Source organism: Cyprinus carpio, chromosome A7 (genome assembly GCF_018340385.1).
Source record: "Cyprinus carpio isolate SPL01 chromosome A7, ASM1834038v1, whole genome shotgun sequence".
Lineage (NCBI taxonomy): Eukaryota > Metazoa > Chordata > Actinopteri > Cypriniformes > Cyprinidae > Cyprinus > Cyprinus carpio.
The window spans coordinates 20890598-20915489 of record NC_056578.1 but is presented as its reverse complement, the minus strand read 5'-3'; the positions used below and the strand labels follow the sequence as shown (position 1 = coordinate 20915489).

Sequence of the window (24892 nt, the reverse complement as noted above, 5' to 3'; positions counted from 1 at the left end):
ATGTCTGTACACTGTAAAAAAAAAAAAGAAAAGTCAAATACATATTTATTTTTCCCAGTTTATGAGACTTTTTAAATAACAAATATTAAGAAATGTGAATTCTTTGAAACAAAAAAAGAAAAAACAACAACAACAACAAACTATGTTAGACCAACAGAATTCTCACAAATAAAAACACAGTAGTCTAAACAAATAAATTGGATAATAGTGCTGAAATGTTACAGGTTATAGAATTATAATTGTTTCCTGACTTTCTTTTAAACTATTGTTGTTGTTTTGTCATTACTGTCACTAAAATAATTGTTGCAAAAAAAAAAAAAAAAATGTTGAACAAGAAATCTAATTTCCTTGATGAATTTATTGGCTGAATGAGACATTTTGCATTTAGTGAATTGACAAATTTAAACTGACAAAAAGTAGTGTTCCATAGGACAATTTTTAAAGCAATAGTTAGAAGAACTTAAAAAAACTGAACGCAGCAGGTTGCACTGAATTTTGACGTTTTCCAATTTTTGTACATGAAACAAGAGAAAGCAAGTTGCAGAAAGTGTTGTCATGGACGAAGTTGAATATATCAGACCACTGGATGGCACGACTGACGAATCAGGTTTGGGTATTCAGAAAATCGTGTATTAAGAACACATTCTGAATTGTAATTATCTGCAGCCTAATAAAACACATTAATTGTTAGATTCTGCCAACCTCATGTGCCTTTATTCAAGACCTGTAAACAGGAGCAAAAAGGTTGTGCATTTGTTTTGACATGCACCTGTGAGCTGTATTTGTGTTAGCAAGACATTTACAACAGCTGAGATAGAAGCAGATCTTCACAGTTAGCTCCAGACTCTGTTCTTTTACACAGAATCAAACAACTCGTCTTCCCAGCACAAGCCCTAGAGGGCCATGATGTCATATCCAGTGTAACACCTTGTGGATGACTGACACGTGTTTCCCATGGAGAGACAGACACGCAAATGCTCACACGTACGCACACAAATTGAAAGAGTCTTTGTTTTGTCTGACATCTCCCACCTTATGCTAACCTGTTTTGTCAAAACAATTCCCACAGAAATTAGATGACACAGATTCAAGAAGATAAGAGCCTAAATCTGCCAGAACCAAACCAACAGTGACAAACAACACCTGCTTGCAGTTTTCACACAATGCTTTTAGTGCACATATCGATTTACATACCGAAACACTGTCAGCTGAGTGACTGATTTGGACAAAAAAAAAAAATTCTTAATTGAGCAGTGATGCGAATAATGTGCTGATATGAGCTACTGTTTACTACACACGCATACACAAATGCTTACATTTTGCAAGGACCTTTGAGATTAAATCTAAAAAAGAAAGATCATACCATTTTTAATATGCTAGACTTACTAGGAATGAGAACGCCAACAGGGTGAAAATGACATTTGAAATGTTAGGCTGGATAAAGAGGAGAAAGGAGCGCGTTGACAGGTAAGGTTCTCTCTCAAACCCACCTGATCAGAGAGTTTAGACAGAGAGGGAAAAATACAGCAAATATTCCAGGAAGAAAGGGAAGCATTGAAGAGGTTGAAAGAGATTGAGAGAGTTGAGAGGATGTGGAAAGAGAGAGAGGGTCACAAAGTAGACGGGAGCCATGAATACAAAGCAGGCAAGATGTGAGAGAATTTTACAGCAGCTATTGTCTGTCACTAACCCTGTAGATGTGTGATCACAATTTCTCCCCATCTAGTGTTTTACTTTCACCTGAAGTAACTACCCAACACAAATATGCTTTTTACCCATCTGCTTCTCTCACTTGGTCTTGTTGCGACACACACACACACACATACACAGTCTGTGTCTAACACCCAGACAGCAGATACACATCCCCAGCTCCCTGCAGTCCTCACTGCCAGGCCGTGCCCATGCCAAACAATAAGTTCACACTAAAATGATTCCTTTCCTTATTTGTTGTTTGAAAGAGCTGCTTCTGATTATTTTTAAGTGTATCTTTAATTACTTCACATATATGTTATTTGTTCAGGGTTGGTGACTTTTGCATTCAAGGTCTTAAAATGCATGTATGTGTGAGACAGACGATAAATATCCATCCAACTGTTCAATCAGTGTGAGAAGGTCAAAAGTTAACAAACACACAACCACATACACATCCATGCAAGCACACTCATAGTCCAGAACAAAATTAGCTAAGTGCTAAAACAGCTGTGCTTGGTCATTTATTCAGCAAACACACACACAAAATAACCTCACTTTACTGTAAACGATCAAGACCACCCAAGCCAGCCACAGGTTTACAACAGATTTAGACCAGATGAGAACAATAAACTCATTTGACTGCTTCTTTCTCTATTCTGTATCACAAGAGTGGTGTATATATATATATATATATATATATATATATATAAACGTGTTTTATTTCCAAATCCTTAAACATTTTTATATATTTTCCATTACAGTAGACTAAGCCATTCAAGCAAGATGTATTCTTGCATAATATCTACGCTGTGTTTTGTAAAAGCTGGTCTCTGTCAAAAAGAAAAATATTTTATTATATATTGAAAAACAGAAAAAATATTTTTGCTGTTAAGAAAAAAAATGCCTGTAAAACATCTACAGTATTATACATTAGAAATATATATCTTAATGAGTTTAAAACAATTATAATAAATATAATAAAAATTTAATTCAGTCAGAATTCACAACTATTGTTAATCTGTTAAAAGAGACAGGTGCTATTTGAATTCAAATGATACATCAACTATGCAGCAACTATCAGCAGAACTAAACAAAACACTATGACATGACATACTCGTAATCAAAAAGCAAGTAAAGCCAGCATTGATTAGTTATTATGTTGCTTTTCTATTTAAACATTACACTCATTTTCAATTAAGTATTGTATTGTAAGAAATATAATAATGAAATGTTTGTTTGATGAAACTTGTCAGTACTTGTCAATTCTATACACTGTTCAGTGCATTTGAAAATGATGGTCCAGCACTTGCATTGTCCTCAACGACTTCAGCCAAAAGGCAACATGCTCTGGATCTTCTTTTCTTCTTCATTCCATTCTGTCTTTTTTTTTTCCACTTAGTTTATCATTTGTTGGTGAAGAGCAGAAAGAAGGAATGGTACGGTCACTGATTTGCCACAATAGGTGCCTGTGGGGGTTGACAGGAGGCACAGTTTGTGGGTGAGGTGTCGAGGCTGGGACAGCAACAACAACGTGTCTTTAAAACCATCACTGTTCTGCTATGGGCCAGTAAGTAATCTTCACACAACAAATGTCACAAGGAATTCTAGTTATCGCACACAAAAAGACCAAGTCTGTCAAGAGAGGAGAGAGGAAGTGAGACAATGATGAATGATTGGCAAGAACCTGTTTGCCTCTCCCTCTCAATTTGGCACTAGTCTTGTAAAGTTTTTTCGTTGACACTATTGCATGACAAACTGACAGTAACATTATATCATTTAATGATGTGTGCTTTATAGAACAAGAGTCACAGCTCAGAGGTCTACTTTCCTTCTCTTTCTTTTTCTCTCTCTCTCTCTCCGTCTCTCTTTCTCACGGTGCTCCTCTGTCGTTTGGAAGCCCAGAGCAGGGCTGCTGCGGTGAAGCTCCCGTTACACTCTGCCTCAGCCTCTCTGTCATCTCTGCTAAGCCCAATGCACCCTGGGAAATTAAATAACCCCATGTCTCAGTTTCTCCCATTGCCCCAATTAGCATATTTTCTGTACAATGGGCATGGTGTCTAGGATGTAAAAGGACAGTCATTTAGCTATATTTTCTCAATTAAAGGGACAGTTCACATAAAAATTCTTCCAAAAATATAATGTCATTATTTTATCTGTGGATTACAAAGGAAGATTTTCTGAAAAATGTGAAATTTTTATTCTAAAATGTATTGTAAAATATAATTCAGAAACTAAATAACTGACCCAAAATTGAATGTGTTATGCATATTATTTATGCTTAGTAGAAGTGTACTTTGTAATTCTTCTTGCTTCGTGTGTCAACTCGCGAAATCAACTGAAAGCTACTCAGACTGTCTATGTAAACTCTAGTTTTTATTTTGTCCATAACAACCAAGTGAGTACATAAAAATCTAGGAGGCAGATGATTTCAGTATATCGTCTCAAAGCAGGAAAATAATTAAAAAAACACCAGTTTATTGAACATTCAGCATCTGAATGTAGCAATGCACAGTGTTTTGACAATGGTGATTATTTTAGCATAGCCTAAAAAAAAGAAATGAAATAGACTGTCCAAGCATTTTCTGTACTGCCAAACAAAACGGACAGAGAGAGAACTGACCATTAAACACGTGGCGAATGTGTAATGGACAAGGTGGAAATTATTATGGTTTAACAAGTGGACTTAACAGAGCAGACTTATTCTTTCACACGTCCTGTATGCAATCCACATGACATATGTCCACACACACACACACACACACACAAACACAAACACACACCGGCAGTTAGAGGCAGCAGCAGGCAGGCATTTAGACAGCATGGTATAAGAGCTCAGTTGGACTGCCACACTCAGTCCAAACCAAATGAGACCATGCTGCTTCAAACTAGCCCAGCAGTCTCCAAGGACTCCACACTGATTCTCCACAGCAGATCATTAAAATCTTGTATTCTCCCTTCCCTTCTCTCTTTCTCTCCACACTCCCTCTCACCTCCTCTCCCTCCCAACCATCTCCGTACTGAAAAAAAAGAAGTCTAAATAAAGTTAAAGTTTGAATAAACAAAGGATTTTCTGCTATTTTCCCATTCCTTTCCTTCACTTCTATTGGCCACGGTTTCCCTGAGTTGTGTGTGGAAACTCATTGGCTGTTTTCAAGCTTGTTGCAGTGGAAGCTGGTTCTCAGTTTAATTGGAAACTTAAATACTTTGGGGTTATGTGTGGCCCCTGGGAGCCCTTGCTGCCATATCCTTCACAGACACACATACAGAGAGAGAGAGAGGGCAGACAGGGTGTCTCTCTCCTTTGCACAGGACCGCCAAACCCTCAACACCCCCACCCCACCCCCTCAAACTACAGCTGTCCTAAACGACAGCCCCGGCCCTTCATTATGAAAACAGAAATTTGTGTCCTAAGTGCAGCAACATTGCTAATGCTAAATATTCCAATCCCCCAGGAGCTAATTACGCCTCAGTACTGGCAACATGGATTCCATTTTTTCACCTCCAATAACAACTGTAAAAGCAATTTGAGCATTTTTCAATTAATTAAACACATAGTCTCCCAGTAACCTCTTGTCATTTTGCCCTCCAGGACCAAAGCTAATTTGTGCAAAATAAAATGAGAGAGCGTGAGTGTGTGTGTGTGTCTGTGTGAGAGAGAGAGAGAGAGAGAGAGAGAGAGAGAGAGAGAGAGAGAGAGAGAGAGAGAACTATAGAGAGAGAGAGAGAGAAAGAGAGAGAAAGCAGCGGATGGGTATTTTTAGTCACTTTTGCCACTTAAGGAATTAAAGAAACACACTGTTAATGTTTCATAATGACGACAGACATGTTGCTTTCAAAGCAATCTGAAGCTGGGTTTCAACATGATAAAAATGTTAATGAGTAAATTAGGTTGATCTACTGCAACCACAGTTTGATTCCTTTAAGTTCTGTCACATGTAAACTACAGTAAATCAACTAGGGATAAATAATATTTTGGCACAGTAACGTTTATCAATAGCTGATATTAAAGTTCCCATGAAATCAAACCGACAATTCATATATTCATATATGGAATGTTTATAATAAATTATCCATTCACATTTTTTTTATTACAAACCTTTGTAATCTTTATATATATTAAAATTTTGCTCCCCCCCACATAAAATATTTAATAATAATTACAACAATTAATAATAGCTTCTTATTATTGGCTAAAACAAAAGTAATTTTAATATACATCCCTAAAATTAATGCTCAGTGCATTTGACTTTTGAAAAATGTACAATGCCAAGCAAGAATTTACTGTTCTTTTTTTTTTTTTTTTGGCAAAGAATAATAATGTGTGAGGATATGTGTGGGTGCATACATCATATCAAATATTATTATTTTCTGTCACAGCTGATGAGCAGAGCACATAAAAACTGCATTCACCTAGACACTGATACACACTACCCACATAAAAGACACACACACACACACACACACACACACACACACAAACATCCAGAATCCTGCCAAACATTCTCATTATAGTCTCTTAGAGGCTTCTGTCAGTGAGTCAGATCAGAGAGAGTGCGTGAAATCTCGCTAATGGGCATTACAGCATTATGGGCTTTCCCTCGTCCTCTCTGTCTCCCTCCCACTCCCTCTCTTTCTCTCCATCAGGACCTGTGCAAAATAAAGAAAAACACACACAAAAGAAACGTAAGGAATGGGCATTATGTGAATATTTAGAACAGGAAATTTGGTCAATGAAAACAAGACATTTCATCTGGAAAGCTATGCCTCCCAACCGCTTCCATCTTTCTCTCTCTCTGTGCTCTATTGCTCACAGCACCAGTCAGAGAGATGACTCCCGGTGCTGTCTAGCTTCACTTTCAAAGAGCTGTTTAAATGGGCTCCCTCAAGGACGGAAGCACAGCTTTCACCTCTGCGCATCTATGTACTGTCTCCTGCATGGACGGACCTCTTAACTTTCCCTCCTTTTGACTCACTCAAAATATTCAGACGCCGTCTCTGCTTTTCAACAGATCCTCCCAGTGTTGGCAAATATAGGCATGTGGTGAGTGTGTCGTGTTAAGCTATGAGAACTGAAGCTTCCGCTACAGTCATTACACGGAGTGCTGCTCACACACTGATGTTGTCTGAAGAGCATCTCATCTGCATAGGGACACACTTCACTGGTTACACTCACTGCACACGCACTGCTCTTTTGCCTTCACTAACAGGCTACAGGGAAACAAATATGTCTGAGACGATGAACAATGTTTTGATAGTGGGTTACTTAATTATCAACAAACAAAAATAAAAAATAGCATTGCTTATTAAAAAAAACAGATGTGATAAAACAGATGGACACCCTTGAATCATAAAAAAAAAAGAAAAAAAAAAAGATTTTTATTTTTTGGCACAATCATAAAATTTACAGTAGATACTTCACCCAAAAATGAAGAAAAAAAAAGATATTTTGAAAAATTTATATTTTTGTACATACAATGAAAACATCATTCTACATAAAAAAGAGAAGAAAGAGCTAGGTTTGAAACAACATGAAAGTAAATATTAATTTTTGGGTGAATTACCTCTTTGAGTAGAGTCTAATATGAGTAACAATGGAACTCTGGCGACATCTTCCTGGTTTTGTAGTGATGGGACTAGAGAGTGAGCACAGGTGAGACAAGTGGCTCTTTGATCTCACTGCTATATTTTTATTGCGAGGGTGGAACCACATTTCTCTGGGTTACAGATGCTTATGGGAAATTAAGGGTGAGCACACCCGCAGATACCAGTGTGTCACACTAAAACACATCCTCCCTGAGGGAGAAGGGAGGCAAGGAAGAGGGTTATGCAAACAGATCATCTGCAAATAATGCCTGGGCCCCAAGCAACAAAAGTGAAACACTTGAATGCCACAACTGGGAAATAGATGCACAGACTCACAATGAAGAAGTTCCTCAGAGGCATATGGACAGATACCCAGAGCAAAATGTGCTCAAAAGGCCAAACAGGTGTGGGGAACCTCTAGGAAATGTTTATGGAGAATTTAAGACTCCTAATGTACTCCTTCTCTAACAGCATTTGGAGTCATTTAACATGGAGTATATTTCTCTTTATGATTTCTGTATAATTATTTTCCAAGCAATATAGCATTAATTCATCATTACATTTCAAAAGAACCAACACCTACAGTATATTTATAAAGTACTATGACTGGTTGGCATTATCCTGAGCTTCCTAAATGTATTATGAGAGGCCATAGCATGTACTATTGCAGCATAACAAAACAGTTAATTTGGATCCAGCACCTCAGTGATATCATCCAAATGAGGAGCAAATGGGGAATGAGACCTCGCTCGCATTATTGTTGCCACAGATTACACCTGACACCAAAACACAGAGGCTTGATCGGTTAGCTGTTTGAATGTATCAAAGGCAATGGAAAGAAGCCTATGAAACCCAACACCTCTGATGCGAAAAGCGTTGGGGAGAGAATGTGAGAGGGCAAGTACGGTATGCAGAGAGGCAGGCAGAGAAAGCCATCTACATTTCAAATGCAGAGGATGTTTTCCGTTGGATGTTTATGGAACATGGCTGCTGGGATTGAGCAACTGTAAGAGGATATGGCATCAAAGAGCTGCTCAGAGAAAACAAAACAACAACAAGCCGCTGTTCACGGTAGAGGAGAATAGAATACAACACCTACTAAGAATTATGCAGCAGCTTCAGCTGATTACCTGCAACCAGGAGCCTCTTAACGACTTACTCAAACCTCAGGGCCGGAGTGGCACAGTGCTGACCAGTGGTACGACTGGAGGGCTTTGCTTAAAAGGGGAATGATCTGTGGCTGAAAGAGTGTACCAAATGGTGTGATGATAGCAAAACAAGGATGCTATTGCAGTGACATAAAGCAATCTGGGACTGTACGTAAAAACACACCAGGTAAACATCCTTAAAATTTTCTTTATTATTCACTTTCAACAACTTTAATTATTCAATCTTATGGTATGTTTAGTTAAAAAAAAAACTAAAATAGCATTTTATCTAACATCTTACCATACCAGCATTATGAAACAAGCCAGAAAGCGTTAGAGAAAAAGAAGTTTAATTACATTTACTTTAATCCTCTAGAGGTCATGTTAGCATGCCCAGTGTACACTGACAACTGCAGTCAGAAATAAAACAACTGTGGCCACTTGTTTTCTCACACCAATTAAAGGGCATTTTGACAGATCAGGGACTGCTAAGATTTTAAGTCTCAGTGAGGCTTTTAATGAAGACTCTGCTTGTAAAGATACTTTTTTTTCTACAGCAGTTTATCAACTGTCTACATAAGACCTTATACATAAGAAACTTAGATTTAAAAACAACCTGTAGAAATCATCTAAAGCACAAATTACATACATTTAGGCAAATGTAGTTTTTTTGTGGGACAAGAATTGTAAACCACCATCCAAACAAAACATCTTTATTCATGTTTACTATGAACAAACCACATTGCTCTTGTGGCTAGGAAGTTGGTTTACTAATACTACTGGCTGTGTGCACTATTTAATTAGTAATTTTTTGAGTTCAGAAATAAAACACATTTTATCATTCAAACAAACCATAAAATCTTAAAATCAATAAATCACATATAACATTATTTCTATCTCAAATGTAAAGTGTCCTTAAGCTATGGAATGGTAGCATATAAATTAAACATTATTATTATTATTATTATTAAAGTTTGTCAATGTAAAGACCCTCTAAATGATCATAATCTGTTGAAGTTGCTTCTACACTTTATAAGATTGAAGTTGCAATGGCAAGGTTTATTCTGTCATCGCACACAAAGCTAAAAAAAAAAAAAAACTTAAAACCCATGGTGAATACACCAATAATTTCAGTTCTGATTCAGTGACTGTAATAAACAGCTGCTATCTAACTGTCTGTATACATAACTTAAAAAAAAAAAAAAAAAAAAAAAAAATCTATTGCACCTATGATACCTAAAGGCTCTTTCATACACTCATAAAATGTGACCAGCTAAAATATCTGTTGTCAGATTACTTTTTATGAACGATATTTTCCTGCAACTATTTGATCGTAACAGTCTTTACATGTGTGCACATACACGCTGGTGGTGTCTGATTTAATATCAACAGACAGCAAATGGGCCTTACAATATACAGGCATCTGCAGTAGTACTGCTTTAGTACAGAGTGCACTGTATCGTTGTGTGCCTTAGTGCTGATAAGAGATACGTCGGCAAAACCCTGAAAAAGCTTGTTTTCCCAACACTCAATCCTCATTAGGCTAAATCAATACTCCTTTAGTCCTTCAGCTTACTGACTCATTTCAAAATAACATTACAGGTCATTTGTCTCATCGTTGACTAGACTGCATTACGGAGCTTTCTCGCTCTCAGAGCAAAGAATGACACAGGGAGAAGAGAGAATTTCGGATACTGAGATTCCTATGTTGTGGATACAACTTTAAATATTTTTTGGGGGTGAGAAGTCATTGAAAAATCAATGTCTGCTTCCTACAATCCATTTCAACCAAATCAATCATAATCTAGCCGGCTGGCAGGGGAAAGAGAGGGAGACGGGGAGGGAGATGAGAGAGAGAGAGAGAGACAGAAAGAACGAGAGAGAAAAATGCACACAATCTTTGTCTGAAATCTCTCATTTCTAAATCCATTCTCATAAAAAGCTCATCATCACATCATTTAGCCTGGCTAACGGCCTGTCAGTCACCAGGGGCCTCTGAGGAAGACTACCGGGAATATGGAGCCACAGCTGGGGGACCCAGTCTATCTCTGCCATATGAACACTTGAACACTTAAAATTGACTGGGGTGGTAAAGGCTATCATGATGAGAATCAGCAAGTCGATTAAATCTGCTAGAAGTCCCTCATGGTATTTTCACACCTGTTTTAGGGGCAGAAAAAAATACCACAGTAATCATGTTTAAAATAAATGAGCTCCTGCATCAACATTCTAGGTGGTTTCAATAAAGAGTACTGACAGATTTAGAATGCTCTTTTAAAGGATCAGCATTGCCCCTTTTGATCTTGTGCCCTACTTATATTTGGATCATGGTTAGGAGTGCTCCATTACAAGCACCATTGTTATGAATAAACACATGGATGTGTATGCGGTCACTCATGCAAACAAATGCTTACACTCATAATGTTGAATGGAAACAAATTGATATGAATATTTATATATTTCCCTGGGTTGTGCATGCATTTTATTAATTAAAGCAAAAATTAAATGCACAGTTTTAATGTTGTCGAAAAGATGACAAACATTGATTGTAGTTCACTTTGATATTTGCTTTCACAGTATTACTAACAATCGGTAGAAGACAATTATTTGAACATTTTTACACTTTCTGCACTCAATAGTAGACAAGTAGATTTGGTAAAAATATCAAAGCATAAAAAAGCACAAAATGACTAAAATTAATAAAGTCATGGTAAATAAAATGGTTTTCTCTTTCAAATGTGCATGGATTCTATGTGCAGTGTATCACGCCATATAATTTCTAGTACAGAATATACCTAAATATCACTTACATATAAATTTATTTTTGAAGTTTATTTTGCCATTTAATGACAAAATAATAATGATATTAAAAATAGTAATAATAATTATTATTATTAGTAGTAGTAGTAGTATGTTGCTTTGCTGCTTAGGGAATAGGGTTTACTTGTGCACATGTGTTTAATCATTTCATAAAATGGCAAGGTCAAAAATAAATCACATCCATTATTCGCTACGGATCTCCCCAAAGCATTAGCGGCGGACTGTTTAGAATTTCAATTGGCTTCCAAGTGGGAAAACCCCTTAGCTAATACATCAAAGAATATTTGGCGTCAACTAATCGGTTTAGGGCAGATTTGGAGTGGCTAAAATCCGTTTGAGGGGGACAGAGAGAGAGGTACACGTTACCGGCTGCCCGCTGCTGTCGGGAGAGACACGCCTAACCTCGTGCCTCAAGGAAACCTGTCATGCACTTCACGTTAACTAACTTTGTTTAACCAGCCCATTCTGCGCGCGAACTCGAGAAGCAATTAGTCTGCTACAATAGATAATGCTTTCTAATAATAGTTTCTAAATCCAAATTAAATTATGTCGTTTCCCTCCGGCATTTTGGTGGAAAAGCACCGCTGGAAATATCTCCCCCTACTTTTTATTTTATTTTATTTATACATTTTATTGTCTTAGTTATATGTTGTTTGACATATTGCATTGTTGTGCAAAGATTCAGACTCTTGCATATCTGCACGCCTAGTCATAACAAATATGCACAATTGGAAACATAAGCCTCCGTCATAAAACAAGCGAAAGAAAATAACTTATACATCACTGAGCGCACATCCTAACATAAGCCTACACCTCCCCTTGCCGTCCAGTCTGGGAGTTCACGGGAGCATTTCGGGAAAATAAAGCTCGAACTATTTCAATATAAGACCCCTTTGCTAAAACACCATGTTCAAAAGTGCTGCTGTTCAAGTATTCGTCCACTTAGCCTACCTACTGCTCCGATGAGGCTATTATATAAATAATGTCATTTAAGTTAAATAAGCAGTTTCCTACCTTTATGCCATGCAGCGCATGTAGAGTGTGACTAGTCCCTGCTTCATCTCTCTTTCCAAGCTTTCTTTCATTCACCCCTCCACTATCGCTAAACAGGCTGCTTATCGAATCCTATTGGTGAAGAAGAAGAACTCATTACTGCCGATAATACTCTATCAATGAATACTGACGTCATTTAAATACTACTCCCGGGTATCCTTGGAAACCGATTCGCTATTTAAAGGTGACTGTGCACTTCCAACTGTGCTGCAGTTGAAAAAAAAAAAAAATAAATAAAAGAAAAAAAACCACCACAACAACAACAGGAAACATAAATAGCAAGTGGGGTATTGAATGAGATTAAGGATTTTATATGGGATATGGAATATATATAGCCTATATATATATTTGCTTCCATTCACGAAATCTACTCAAAAAGAAAAAATACAAAAAAAAACCAAAATTCAATTTTGGTTCACACATAATAAAACACTTCAATAAATAACACTCATGAGCTATTGACATCTCGTATGCTCCTCAGTTGAATTTCATTTATTTATATACACTCACGGGTGGTGCAGACATGATAAAAAACACTGTACTATCACATCGCGGTAATTTCGTATGTCTACAGTTTGTTTTGCTTTGAACTTAGCATTGGTCCACTGAGTTTGAGCGTCATCATTCTTCACTCTTGAGAGAGCAGTAACACGTGACCTCATGAACGCACTTTGTAGCAGCGCCTACAGCGATCCCTTTCGGCTCAGAGAGACTTTAACAAGTGAGCCAGTCCACTGACTCTTGCTTGAAGGTCCTCAGCCACCACTTTTTTTTTTTTTTTTTTTACTTTTTGCATATTGATCATTGACACTGGATGAATTTATCAGTTCACCTGCCGTTTGTAAATATGTGTAAAGGAAACTTGGTAGATTAGTAGATTTAGTATGCTATTAATGCAATTTTTGCGCCATTTCCACCATTTTTCATTATTTGGGTAGGCTATGTGTTGACATCACTTAAATTATGAAATTTCATCATAAAAAAATACATTACATGTAGCTTGTTCTAGGTTTTTGAGTTCTAGTTATCATGTGTTGTTGTGATGACGTGTGCAGTAAATAAAATCAGTTTTAACCTAATGCATTTAGGTATATTTTTTTAATTAAGTATTTATGATAGCTCTTTGTTATTTGTTAGTATAGACGCACACAATATAGTCTGCGAGCAAATAGAATAAAATACATAAGGATATTCTCCGCCGCTGAGGAATATATCTGTTTGAATCAAAGGGGCTTAGAGCCCCTGGTCGTGATGGATTTTCCGTGGTTTATATGGTCTTAATCTGTCTGCGCTTGGGGCTTTGGTGTAAAGGAGAAGAAGATCTGGTTTGTTCGGGGATCTAAGGCGTAAACTGTCCAGCGGACAAATCAGTTAACACCTGTCAAAAGTTACTTCTTCACTTTCTTACCGCTGAGACTTGATCTAAGCGCGCATACGGTCACTTTCGGCTCTTTGTTTCTGTAAAATGAGGGAATTTTTATTTTAATTTTTTGTAAAAACTATTGTGTAAAAATGTTCTTCAAGCTATACATTTATACTATGAGGCAATAAAATATATAGTACCTCCAAATTACACATGATCATTTGCAAACGCATGACAGTCTAAAAGCAACACCAAAACATCCGTGTTCAGATGACATAAGGCACAATGGATCAGACTGTCGCGCATTCTTGAGAAAAAAAAAAAAAAAAGTATGTTTCGACAAGCTTGAAATGAGCGACGAAATCACACAAAACCAAAGAGAATGAAGAACTGCAAACAGTACTTGTAGTGTCTCCTGTCGTATTTGGCCAGCCGTCCCCAAGAAGATAACAGTCCATTTGTTATTAATCATGCGTGAAAATGAAGGCTTCGTGTATTTAGAAAATGAGGAAAGTTGAAGTTGATGTACTGGCTCGCATGAGACCGCCATCCAGGGGTTGAAGCAGCTCAATCTAAAGCATTGAGGCTTGTTAGAGACAAAAATAGGGGGATAGCGGGGAAGATTGTTAGTGAGTACCAGGGTATGAATGTAGAGAGAGAAAGAGAGAGAGAGAGAGAGAGAGAGAGAGATAGTGTGTGTGTGTGTGTGTGTGTGTGTGTGTGTGTCGATTCAGGCTGAGCTGCTGTAACCCAGCTTGCCTTTCTTTCGATGACTACACCCCGAGAGGAGGAGCGAGAGGCTCATAGTAGGCGTCAGGATCCTCAATTTCCAACTTAGCATCCTGGTAAGATACTCTCCGAAGCAAAGCCCCATCCGAGAGCAAAAAACTTGTCCCGCGCGCTCGGCATGAGAGTCACAGCGCGCGCAGAGGGTGAGAGAGCGCCTCGAAAATCCGAACAACGAACAACGACTGATTAACGAGTGTGAAGTCTATGCATTCGTCGTTCTCTTTAATTGCCATCTCTGATATCACCGTGAGGAGGACGGGACGGAGGTCTGTTTACTCGGAACTCTATGAGCGAGCGCAAAGAGCGCGTGAGAGTTTGAGGGAGAAGAGCTCAAGAGAGAAGCTTATATTTGGATCTTCACCATGGCGTACCCTCAGGGCTACTTGTATCAGCCATCCGCCTCTTTGGCACTCTATTCTTGTCCTGCCTACAGTACAAGCGTGATATCGGGACCCCGGACAGAGGAGCTAGGGAGATCTTCCTCTGGCTCTGCTTTCGCTCCCTATGCCGGATCTACAGCGTTCACCAGCGCCTCGCCAGGCTATAATTCCCATCTCCCGTACAGTGCTGATGCGGCCGCCGCTACTTTCACTTCTTATGTGGTGAGTGCGATATTCACGGTCTTATTTTTCTACTTTTAGAAGTTGCCGGATAAATTTTTTACGCTTTGTTGTAATGCATATTGTGTTGCAAGACTGAGACGCACAGTAATCATTTGCGCAACATCTGCGGTTTTAACAATCAAATATGCATTCGCGGAATTTGACTGGGTTTCATGGTACTTTAAATAATACATAGGCTATTGCAGTAAAAAAAAAAAAAAAAAAAAAAACTAACCAAAAATTGTTCTCAAACAGACATTACAATAAAGGGGCATTTGATAATTCTTTTTTTTTTTTTTTTTAGCATTTGTTGCAACACGATTTCCTTAGTTATGTGGGCTCCAGGTGAGGAATATTCCTGATATCAAAAGGAATAAATTATCAGTTGTTTCTTATGTGTCTTTAACCATGTATTTAGTCAAATAGGCTAATAAAGAAAACATGTTCTACCGGCTATTTAAATATGAATTGCGTGCACGTAAGCCAGCGCTGGTCAATGCTGGTCAATTTCTAATTAGCTGGCTAATCTGAATATAAACATTGTCAAAAGTCAGTATAGCTGTTGAAGGGGAGGTTTATGATCGTTTACAAAGAGGAGGGATTTTGAATGGAAAGTTGTGAAATTGCATTTCACAATAATTCTTGCTGAGGGGAATGAGGCAACTGACAAAATTGAAATGATAGAATATGTGGCCCCGCGGCCTTGCGCTTTACTGTTTTGATTAAATAGATTTAAAGTGTGTACATGTGGCATGCATGTGTGTGTGCAAGAGTGTTTGTTTATAGTGTGTTTGCGTTTGTAACCGATCCTACATTGTGCGCAGGTGTCCATAAAGTGATATTTTGCTAATAAAACAACTGGTTTGGCTCCTTGCAGAGCTCCCCGTATGACCACACGACAGGCATGGCCGGATCTATAGGGTATCATCCTTACGCTGCTCCCTTGGGCTCGTACCCGTATGGAGACCCAGCTTACCGCAAGAATGCTACCCGGGACGCAACAGCGACTTTGAAAGCTTGGCTTAATGAGCACCGGAAAAACCCGTACCCCACCAAAGGCGAGAAGATCATGCTGGCCATCATCACGAAAATGACCCTCACTCAAGTGTCCACTTGGTTCGCTAACGCCAGGAGAAGGCTAAAGAAGGAGAACAAGATGACCTGGACCCCACGGAACCGGAGCGAGGACGAGGAGGAGGACGAAAACATTGATCTCGAGAAAAACGACGACGACGAGCCAAACAAGCCCACGGACAGGGGAGACTCCACAGACACAGAGGCAGGTCTGTGGAAAAATCATCAATTTTTCATTGCAGTCGTTTCCACTCCGGGCGTAAAATTGATTGCTGGTTAATGGCGGTATATTATTTATAATGGGAGAATTGCTTTAAATAATAATCACCTTGAACTCCTCTAATTTGACTTCTTATGGAGTGAGAATTGCTGGTGACGTATGGTGTTTTGCACTTCATTTATCTCGAGCTGCATAATAAGGACACAGCTGGCGCACGGCATCTAATTTATAGCTATAATAACACCAGCTATATTATTATTATTATTATTATTATTATTATTATTATACTAATAATAATAATAATAATAAATGTTAAATGATTTTTTCATTGCACAGAAATAAATGTAATGAGTTTTTTTGAAACCGTAAAACTAGGCATACACAACAGTTTAAAATGTGCGTGCAATATTTTCTCTTTCTCAAAAATTATACATAATGTTATTTTAGACAAATCTTGCTTTATCGAATCTTTTATTTTTTTTTTTCTACTTTCAGATCATAAACTCATTAACCCAGGGGAAATACCATGCGACAGGTTTAAAGACGAGTCTCATGCTAAAGAGCTTGATCCACCTTTGACAGACTCGGAATTAAAAGACACAGAGGAGCGGACAGATTTGCTCGCCGAAAGAGCAAAACCCACCACCTCTTCTCCCTCCGTCCTACACAGAGGAAATGATCTCATTACGCAAGAAAAGCCATCAGAACCGGGCCACACCGCGAGCACGGGGAACAGCAACGTAACGTCTGTTATTCATTCTCCCCCTTCGGCCAAAAAAAAAAAACTCTCTTCTTTAGCCGAGATCGCCACGTCCTCGGACAGGTGCAAAGGGAGCAGTGAGGCTCCACAGGCCGCGGGGTTGGGCCAAAGCACAGTCATAGCCAACGCTGCCTCGCCGACCCGGTCTTCCCCTCAGTGCCCTCTCCCTAATAACACTGTCCTTTCTCGGCCTATTTACTACACGTCCCCTTTTTACCCGGGCTACACGAACTATAGCACTTTCGGACACCTCCACAGCAGCCACGGCACCAACACCAGTTCCACTGCACATTTCAATGGATTAAGCCAGACTATTTTAAACAGAGCCGAGGCTCTGGTAAGAGAGAGCAAAGTAAGAAGCCAAACACAGGTAGATAATTGTAAAGACTCACCTTATGAGCTAAAGAAAGGTATGTCAAACATTTAATACCGGATTCATCGCCAATCACACGGACATTTATTTATTATTTGTGGTTGCTTAAAGAAGAAGCAAAAGAAGACGCATTCTGATTTAAAAAAAATATTATTAATAATAAAAAAAATCTGAGGACAATTATTTTCTGAGTAAATGCTTATCCTCAAAATCTTAGTTTCTGAATGGTTAAGAGGATGTAACTTCTAAGAATTGTCTTAAACGCTGCAGCCGCCTGAGTCTATTTGTATTAAAGACTAATATGTATATTTAATGTAGCATTTTGTATTTAAAATTGACAATACACTATCTTTGAAGTAAATTATGGAAAAGAAAATGTGTGCAGCGATTGTTTTGGGAGTTTGCATGTATGTTAATGAGAATTTGATAGCTGCACAATTTAAAAATATATAATTTATTTGCGGATAAATTACATCATGACCGGACAAATAGGCTGTTATTGCTAAACGCTGAAATGTCTCCAAGTAAAGCAGTGTGATAATACTTGGAATTAGCAGGAACATACTGTTTCAGGATTTACCTCTTAAAAAAGAAAAAGAAAAAGAAAAAAAAAACAGGCAAGGGTGGCACATTTTGAAGCCATTTGAAGACGGGGCTTTATTTATCGGTAGCTGTTAAGTTTTTACAGAAGTTTTTTTTTTTCCCCGATAGCATTCGGTCGGGGCAATGTTCATCTATCTTTTGCAAACAGAGAGATGCCTCGACGGATGAATATTGATATGACAACACCGGCAAAAGTGTCGAGCAGTCGTTTAACCCAATTACATTCCAACCGCGTCGTGTTATATGCAAAGCAATCAGGTGGCGAACTCCAGTAATGAGTTCGATTTTATGCCAAATTTAGACCTCATTACTATTTCCTAGGCGTGGCAAAGTGGTTAGAGGCGCGCGGCGATGCGGACTGGGTCTGGGAGCATACAGCTCTGTTATATCATTAAATGGTAGGATAGGCTTAATGGTGCTTTGGATTATAGAGGCTGATGGCTTTCAAGAGTGTAGCCAAGGTGCCGTGAAAAGCAAATGTCCCCCTGGCATGGCCTGCTCCTTAGTGCTGTCCTGCACCTCTACCCTCGCCCGCAGGTAGGTGTCACACTTGCTCTTAATTTCGAGGACTGACTCTTTAGGAGACTGAGTGAACCTTTTTCAAGAGGCGCAGATAACCTGGAGTAACAGATTTTAAGGTTTAAAAAATGTTTATGTGCTTTAGCATTTACAGAAAGAGTTATCAAGATACAAAATCCCACGCAGAGATTGCAGTTAAGATCAAAAGTATATAAAAGTATATATATATCAAAAAAGTATATAGCTATTTTGTCGTTCGTTATATGTGCAAATCAGTTGTGTTATTTAGCATGGTTCCATTACATATAATTATTATGAAATATTTTATATCATTAATAAAATTGCCTACATGAAGTATGACCCACTTAAAATGGACACGGACAATTTAATTTTTTAGCACATCCTCTACATAGGACAGATATTTTCAGCATTTAATAATAATTATAATAATAATAATAATAATAATAATAATAATAGACGTGAAGACGGGAAGCGACTTGATTCAGTTGGAGGTCGTGTCATTAATCTCTATAGTTTACTTTGCGCACTCCAGTTGAAAAGTCCCCAGGGTTCCATTTAATTCCCTTGGCTCTAATGTCCTTCCCCGGCAGCAGAGCGAGTGGGGTGGGGGGTTGGGGGGCAGCTATATTTAATCTCTCGGAGTGGGATGGAGCTGCTGCTGCACCACATCAGCCGGCTAAATAGCATAATTATGTTTTTCTTTGCTGATCCCTCTACGAGTTGAAGCATTCGATGCAATGCCCCGTGTGTGCATAACCCCTTCTATAAGTTTAAAAAGCAGCAAGGTATATCCTCGAAGACAGATGGTTACATTTTCCTCCCGAATGATTCTAATAAACATTAATTCGACTGAATTGTTACATTTTTAGAAAATATCCTCTCTTCTAATGCCGATATGCCAGTCTTAAATATTGAAATATCGATAATTTACGATCTCATTTTACGCATGATGGAAATCAATAGGATATTTCAGCTAATAGATGGGGATTGTGTAATTATTTTTTATTTATTTATTGAACACATTGAAGATGCCTGTACTCTGTAAAGGTCTTGTGAACTTCAACTAAAATTAGCTTTGAGTGGTGGCTATAATGCAAAAATAAAATCTATATTTAACTTTAAGAATTTTTCAAAGGTCAATCACTAACACGAGACTTAAATCAGCGATTGTCTATTTTAATTTGCTGTGTTAAGGGTAGTACCTATATTATTATAACGAAAGACACATGGGATATTGTTATTGCTCTATTGTCGTTAATAGTTTAAGTCTGCAGCCTATATATTAAAATCGCGCATACCCCATTTTAAACACAGGCTTCAATTATCATAAGCGTGACACAATGTATTAATCCAGAAAGCTTTTAGATTCGGGTCGGCCGGTCCGTGCTTTTGTGAGAGTGAATAATCGCACGAACTCCGCAATGAGCCCACACGACTTTGTTCAACTTTTTTTTTCTTTCCCCCCCGCGTCTCTCTCGCACTCTTTCGGTTGAATGGGTCTCAGTCTCATTGTTCGGAAGAGATCCACAGTCACTGTGTGCATGTCAAGTGAGAGCAAGACAGTTCCCACGTGTAAAAAAGAAAGACTGAGACGAATCTAACTGATGGGCTAAATAAAGAAAAGTAGCTGAAATAAGATTTTAAAATGTAAATTTTCTGTTCTGCTTAGAAACTTCATCACAGCTCTACAATAAGTAAGAGGAAAAGAGTAGCATACAAAAGAGCCATGTGACCAGAAAGGACTTCATCCACGATTTTCCTTAACAATATTAGGAAGGGCTGCAATGTAAACTCTTAAAATTTAAATTAGCCTATTTTACTCATTCTTTGTTTACAGCCTACATCTGAATTAATTTCAGATAGGTTCTGAACAATGAGCTATATCGAATAAGGGTAGGGAAAATAACGAAATTACTCAAACGAAATTACAAAAGCGTTTACTGCAATAATTCTCAAGGTGTTCAAAAATACATCGGAAAGGCGAGTGTCGACAGGCCCCTTGTTAGCAACTATTTGCTTTTATTAGAAAGGTGACATTAGCTTATTCACGCAGCAGGAGTAAAAAGAAAAAGAAAGAAAAAGAAAACTCTTATTGTCTGAGATGGACCAAAACAAGTTAGAATACTAAATGAAGTGAGACATAAACTAACCAGCAAACTAATGACTTTTGGGAAAATTTCCTCCATTTTTACAGGCTACATTTCTAAACATTACACGAATTGGTAGTAAATTTGTGGGGGGAAATGCAGAACTGATCCTCTAAAATTCAGTGTATAGTAAATATCCTCTGGGTATATTTCCTAAACGTGTTTGCATATATCATTCAGCAATAGCATTTTCACGCTGTACAACCTCACAAAACCAAGCACCAAATTTACATTTTTATGAACAAGATTCTGTTGCATCTCAGCCTAATACATAACGATAAACACGAGTTTAAAACAGAAAATTTGTTCTTAAATCTAAAGTTACACCTGCCACGTAAATCGAGCCGTGAGCGACTGCGCCTCTCCAGAAAAAACAACAACAACGGTAAAGTCTAAGGCGTAATCAGAACCTGTTGATAAAAATAATCGCTAAATCACCGTTAAAATGTACCGGCCAAGTGTTCCAAAAAAGATGTCTGCATAATATCGACAGTCCACCTGATAACAGCTAACTACTACTTGATCCCTCCACACTAATTTGACTCCAGCTGAGTCGAATCAAATTCAGCTCGAATGTGTAAAAGGACACCCATTTATTTGACCTGTTTATAATATGCGCTGGGACATCTGTGCGAAGCAGCAGAGCAAGTCTGGCCAAATTCAAAACTGTTTTTTCCCCTTTCTGTCTCTCCTTGAAGTGAACGATATGTTGGTTGATTAGGGCTAGTTAGTTTAGAAAAATAGAGAGACGAGCTTGAAGGGACCTTGGTCGAAAGAAAAGCTGCGATTTAAGAGCGGAGTGGGGGGGGGGGGGGGGGGGGGGGGGGGGGGAGAGAGAAGGAAAAAAGAGGAATAAAAAACCGAGAGATAATCGGAAAAACGGTTTGTCAGGGAATAATTATTTTCAAACCATCATCCTCACCCTCTATAAAGAAACTGAACTGAAGTGGCCTCTTCAATACGGCATGCTGGGAATACCTCTTCCCTTTTATTTAATCATCCAATCCCACTGCGGAACCTCTTAATTAATTATGGGTGCTAAAAATTCACACCAGCTGTTTCTCTTGTAGTCTCTCTTTACTCCGGGACGAGAGTGTGACGCGGCCATGGGGCGTAATTTTCACAAATTAGCCAATTTTCTCCCTCAAAAATCGGGCTGCTGTCAGGGCTGTTGTGACATATATCATTTCGCGGGCTCTAACGGCAAGTAAACGAGTGGGGAAGTAGAAGTAAAGAGCAGGGTTTCGGCAAAGTCACGGCCCATTCGACACTTATAAATCGTTCGTGTTAAAGGCACATTTCAGATAGACAGACGTAGGCTACATTATAAGTTGAGCCAGATGAAGTGACAGGCTGTGATTTACTGCTATTTACCCCCACCTTAGCCTAGACTTCACCCACTGTTTTCCTATTGCCCGCGTGCGGCTCTCTGGGGAGAGATTACACGTGTCATTTTCAGCTTTCTGGTGTTTTAAGTGAAACCTCCAATTTTATTTATTTATTTATTTGTTTATTTGAAGAATAATGACCCGAGCGCGTTTTTGACCAAATTTATTATGGAAAGAATAAATCAATGGGCTAGTAGAGACAATAAGACATCACAAGGCTTTATTAGGTGTGAAAGTAAAACCACATATTTTTATCTGCGCTCTTTTAAAGCTAAAATTTTATTATATGAGCAGAATTGTCGTTGGTTGATTTAATAAAATAAAGCACATTAACTTAACTCATAGGTCCTTACACACACACACACACACACACACACACACACACACACACACACACATATATGTATGTATGTATGTTTGTATGCACATATCTACCCACATAAAGATTTAGATGGTAAGATTAAACCACACAATATCAAATTCAAGACAACCCTAAACTGATCTCTCATTTCTAATCTCCAGCTTTAGATCTGAGACTAGGTGTTACCTTTCCTTCACCTGTCCAACTAAACTATTATTATTGTATTATTTAATGTCCATTTTAACAACAACATTGAGTAAATATATCTTGATAATGAAATATCAGCCCAATCGAAAGTCGAAGCCGCACAAGGATAGAAATGTTTAGTTTTAATGCAGATACGTATAAATGCTGCAAGGAAAGAAATTCACTGCAAGGAAAGAAAACAGGGACAGTTTTCAACACATTAGGCTCAAGTCCTAAGAGTCCCACAGCACCACTTTGCCTAGATAAGCGGCTAGTATTATTACATTCTTAATGGTTCAGATTAAGATTGATGAACTGTTTTCTTTTGGGCACTACACAGGGTCCACGAGAACGGGGAGAGGAGAGGGGGACGGAGGAAAGAGGGGATGAAGGGAGGTCTACAAGCTGCCTGTTTATTTACATTTGGCCTTTTTAAATGATCCCTTTCTTCTAGACATCTGTTCCACATTATGACACTGATATTTAGCCTAATGGCTGTTCTGATGCGCTGCTCTGTGAGATAGCAGGAATAAGCGGCCATTATCTGCAGCCCACCTGGGGAAGTATGCCAAGTCTGATGATGGAAGTTATGCAGGAGAATGAGGGGAAAATTATTATTATTATTATTATTTTAATGGGGGTGCAAGAAGTTGACCATTTTTTTTTCTTCTTTTTTTTTATTCACAGAGAATTTTCCCCCTCTCAGGCTGATGGATGCAAATGTAAGCTCTGTAATTGGATCAGTTCCCCAGATACAGATAAATGGCTGCTGCTTTACTGGGGTTATTTTGAGCTATGTGAAGACAGCAATGTGTCTCTATGTGTGTGTGTGTGTGTGTGTGTGTGTGTTTAGGCAACATTAATGAGAAGGAGTTGAGACACACTTTACTCAGTCACAACACTGTGCGCCTGGACCTAGAGTACACATTCACACACTAAATGAGGAGGAGACAGCACTGCCCTGTGACTGCTTTCTTTCAGCCACTTCACAGGGTGTTGACTCCCACTCATGCCAATTAAGAGAAGGCACTTGCTGATGATGTACAGCAACCAATTAACAAATGTCAGGACACCAAAAAATAAATAAAATAAATAACACCAAAAAACAAACAAACATTAAAATCTCTTTGGCAAGTCCAAATATAGGTATTTAAAATTCATTCATAGAACAGATCATAAAAAGAAGATTTTTTTTTTTTTTTTTTTTTTATGAAATGAAAACAGGGACAGTTCCACCACAAAATGTAATTTAGTTGTCATTTACTCACCCTCATTCATAATCTATATAACTTTGTCTTCTGTGGTATGAATTTTTTTGGTCCATATTTGGTAGGATCCAAAACAACACTTGAGCCCCTTGTCTTTATTAGGAAGTACTAATTTTGTCTGTCCACTGTCTCTATATCCACCATATTCTGCTTATTTTAAGCTATTAACTGGGAATGTGAGACTTCTGATTCACATACAAGACTTCTGATTCATCAGCTGTCATAAACACCTAGAAGAATAACAAAGTTTTGCGCTACAAACCGATTTTTGTTTTCGATCATAAATGTAATTAATAACAAAAACCAATATCAAGCAGCATAACAGTCTGTTTTTGTATAGATAAAATCAATCAAAGCGGATGACTCAGGAAGCCTCGTACATTCAAGTTACAAATGGCTGCACCCTTTCTTATGTTAAAATAAGGTGGATGTGTCACTGGCTTTCTGTTTTACTGACAACAAAGTATCTTTGTACTTTTCCATTCATTTACTAAACACCATCTAAACTGAGTTTTGGTTGTGTGCCAATTGAGAGACTGTTGGCTAGCTCTCTGATTAGCAGTGTGCAGAATAGGTAATCTCATCAGCAAGGCTTTTTCAACTGATAAAATGCCAACTGTGGCCTCCCTTTAACCTCCCGTGCTAGGACTCATCTGCACCACCCCCCCACCCACCAACACCACCACCCCAGACAGGACCCTGGCAAATATATTAATACCTGTTACACTGTAGCAAAGGGGGCAAGCCTCATCCCAAGCTCAAATAATCGATTGACCTCATTTACGATGAAGGCACCATTTCCGACTGAGAATGCCAGAGCCAACTGGGCAAGATAGGTGTAGCATGGCATGATTTCACCTGCCTGCCAAACACAGAGCAAAGGGTCCACAGTACAACACTGTACTACAGAACACAGGAGAGA

The 24892-nt window shown here is 38.4% G+C and overlaps 1 protein-coding gene and 1 long non-coding RNA gene across 3 annotated transcripts in view; one reads left to right on the top strand and one right to left on the bottom strand.

The window, feature by feature from the left end:
• Positions 1-14429, bottom strand: part of LOC109113480 — a 43901-nt gene extending 29472 nt beyond the window's left edge. The window contains exons 1-3 of one of the 2 annotated variants that reach the window (XR_006160454.1): positions 14063-14429; positions 12258-12368; positions 5882-6339 (exon numbers count right to left, since the gene is read on the bottom strand). This is a non-coding gene — a long non-coding RNA (uncharacterized LOC109113480). Of the gene's footprint in view, positions 1-5881; positions 6340-12257; positions 12369-14062 lie in introns of those variants that run through there. The other variant, XR_006160455.1, reaches the window with a different exon arrangement.
• Positions 14430-14524: 95 nt separating this feature from the next.
• LOC109108041 (iroquois-class homeodomain protein irx-5-like) lies at positions 14525-17608 on the top strand. The gene is made up of 3 exons (XM_042760317.1): positions 14525-15050; positions 15928-16333; positions 16840-17608. The coding sequence occupies exons 1-3, from the start codon at positions 14811-14813 to the stop codon at positions 17529-17531; spliced, it is 1338 nt and encodes a 445-aa protein (XP_042616251.1). The 5' UTR covers positions 14525-14810; the 3' UTR covers positions 17532-17608.
• Positions 17609-24892: the final 7284 nt, after the last annotated feature.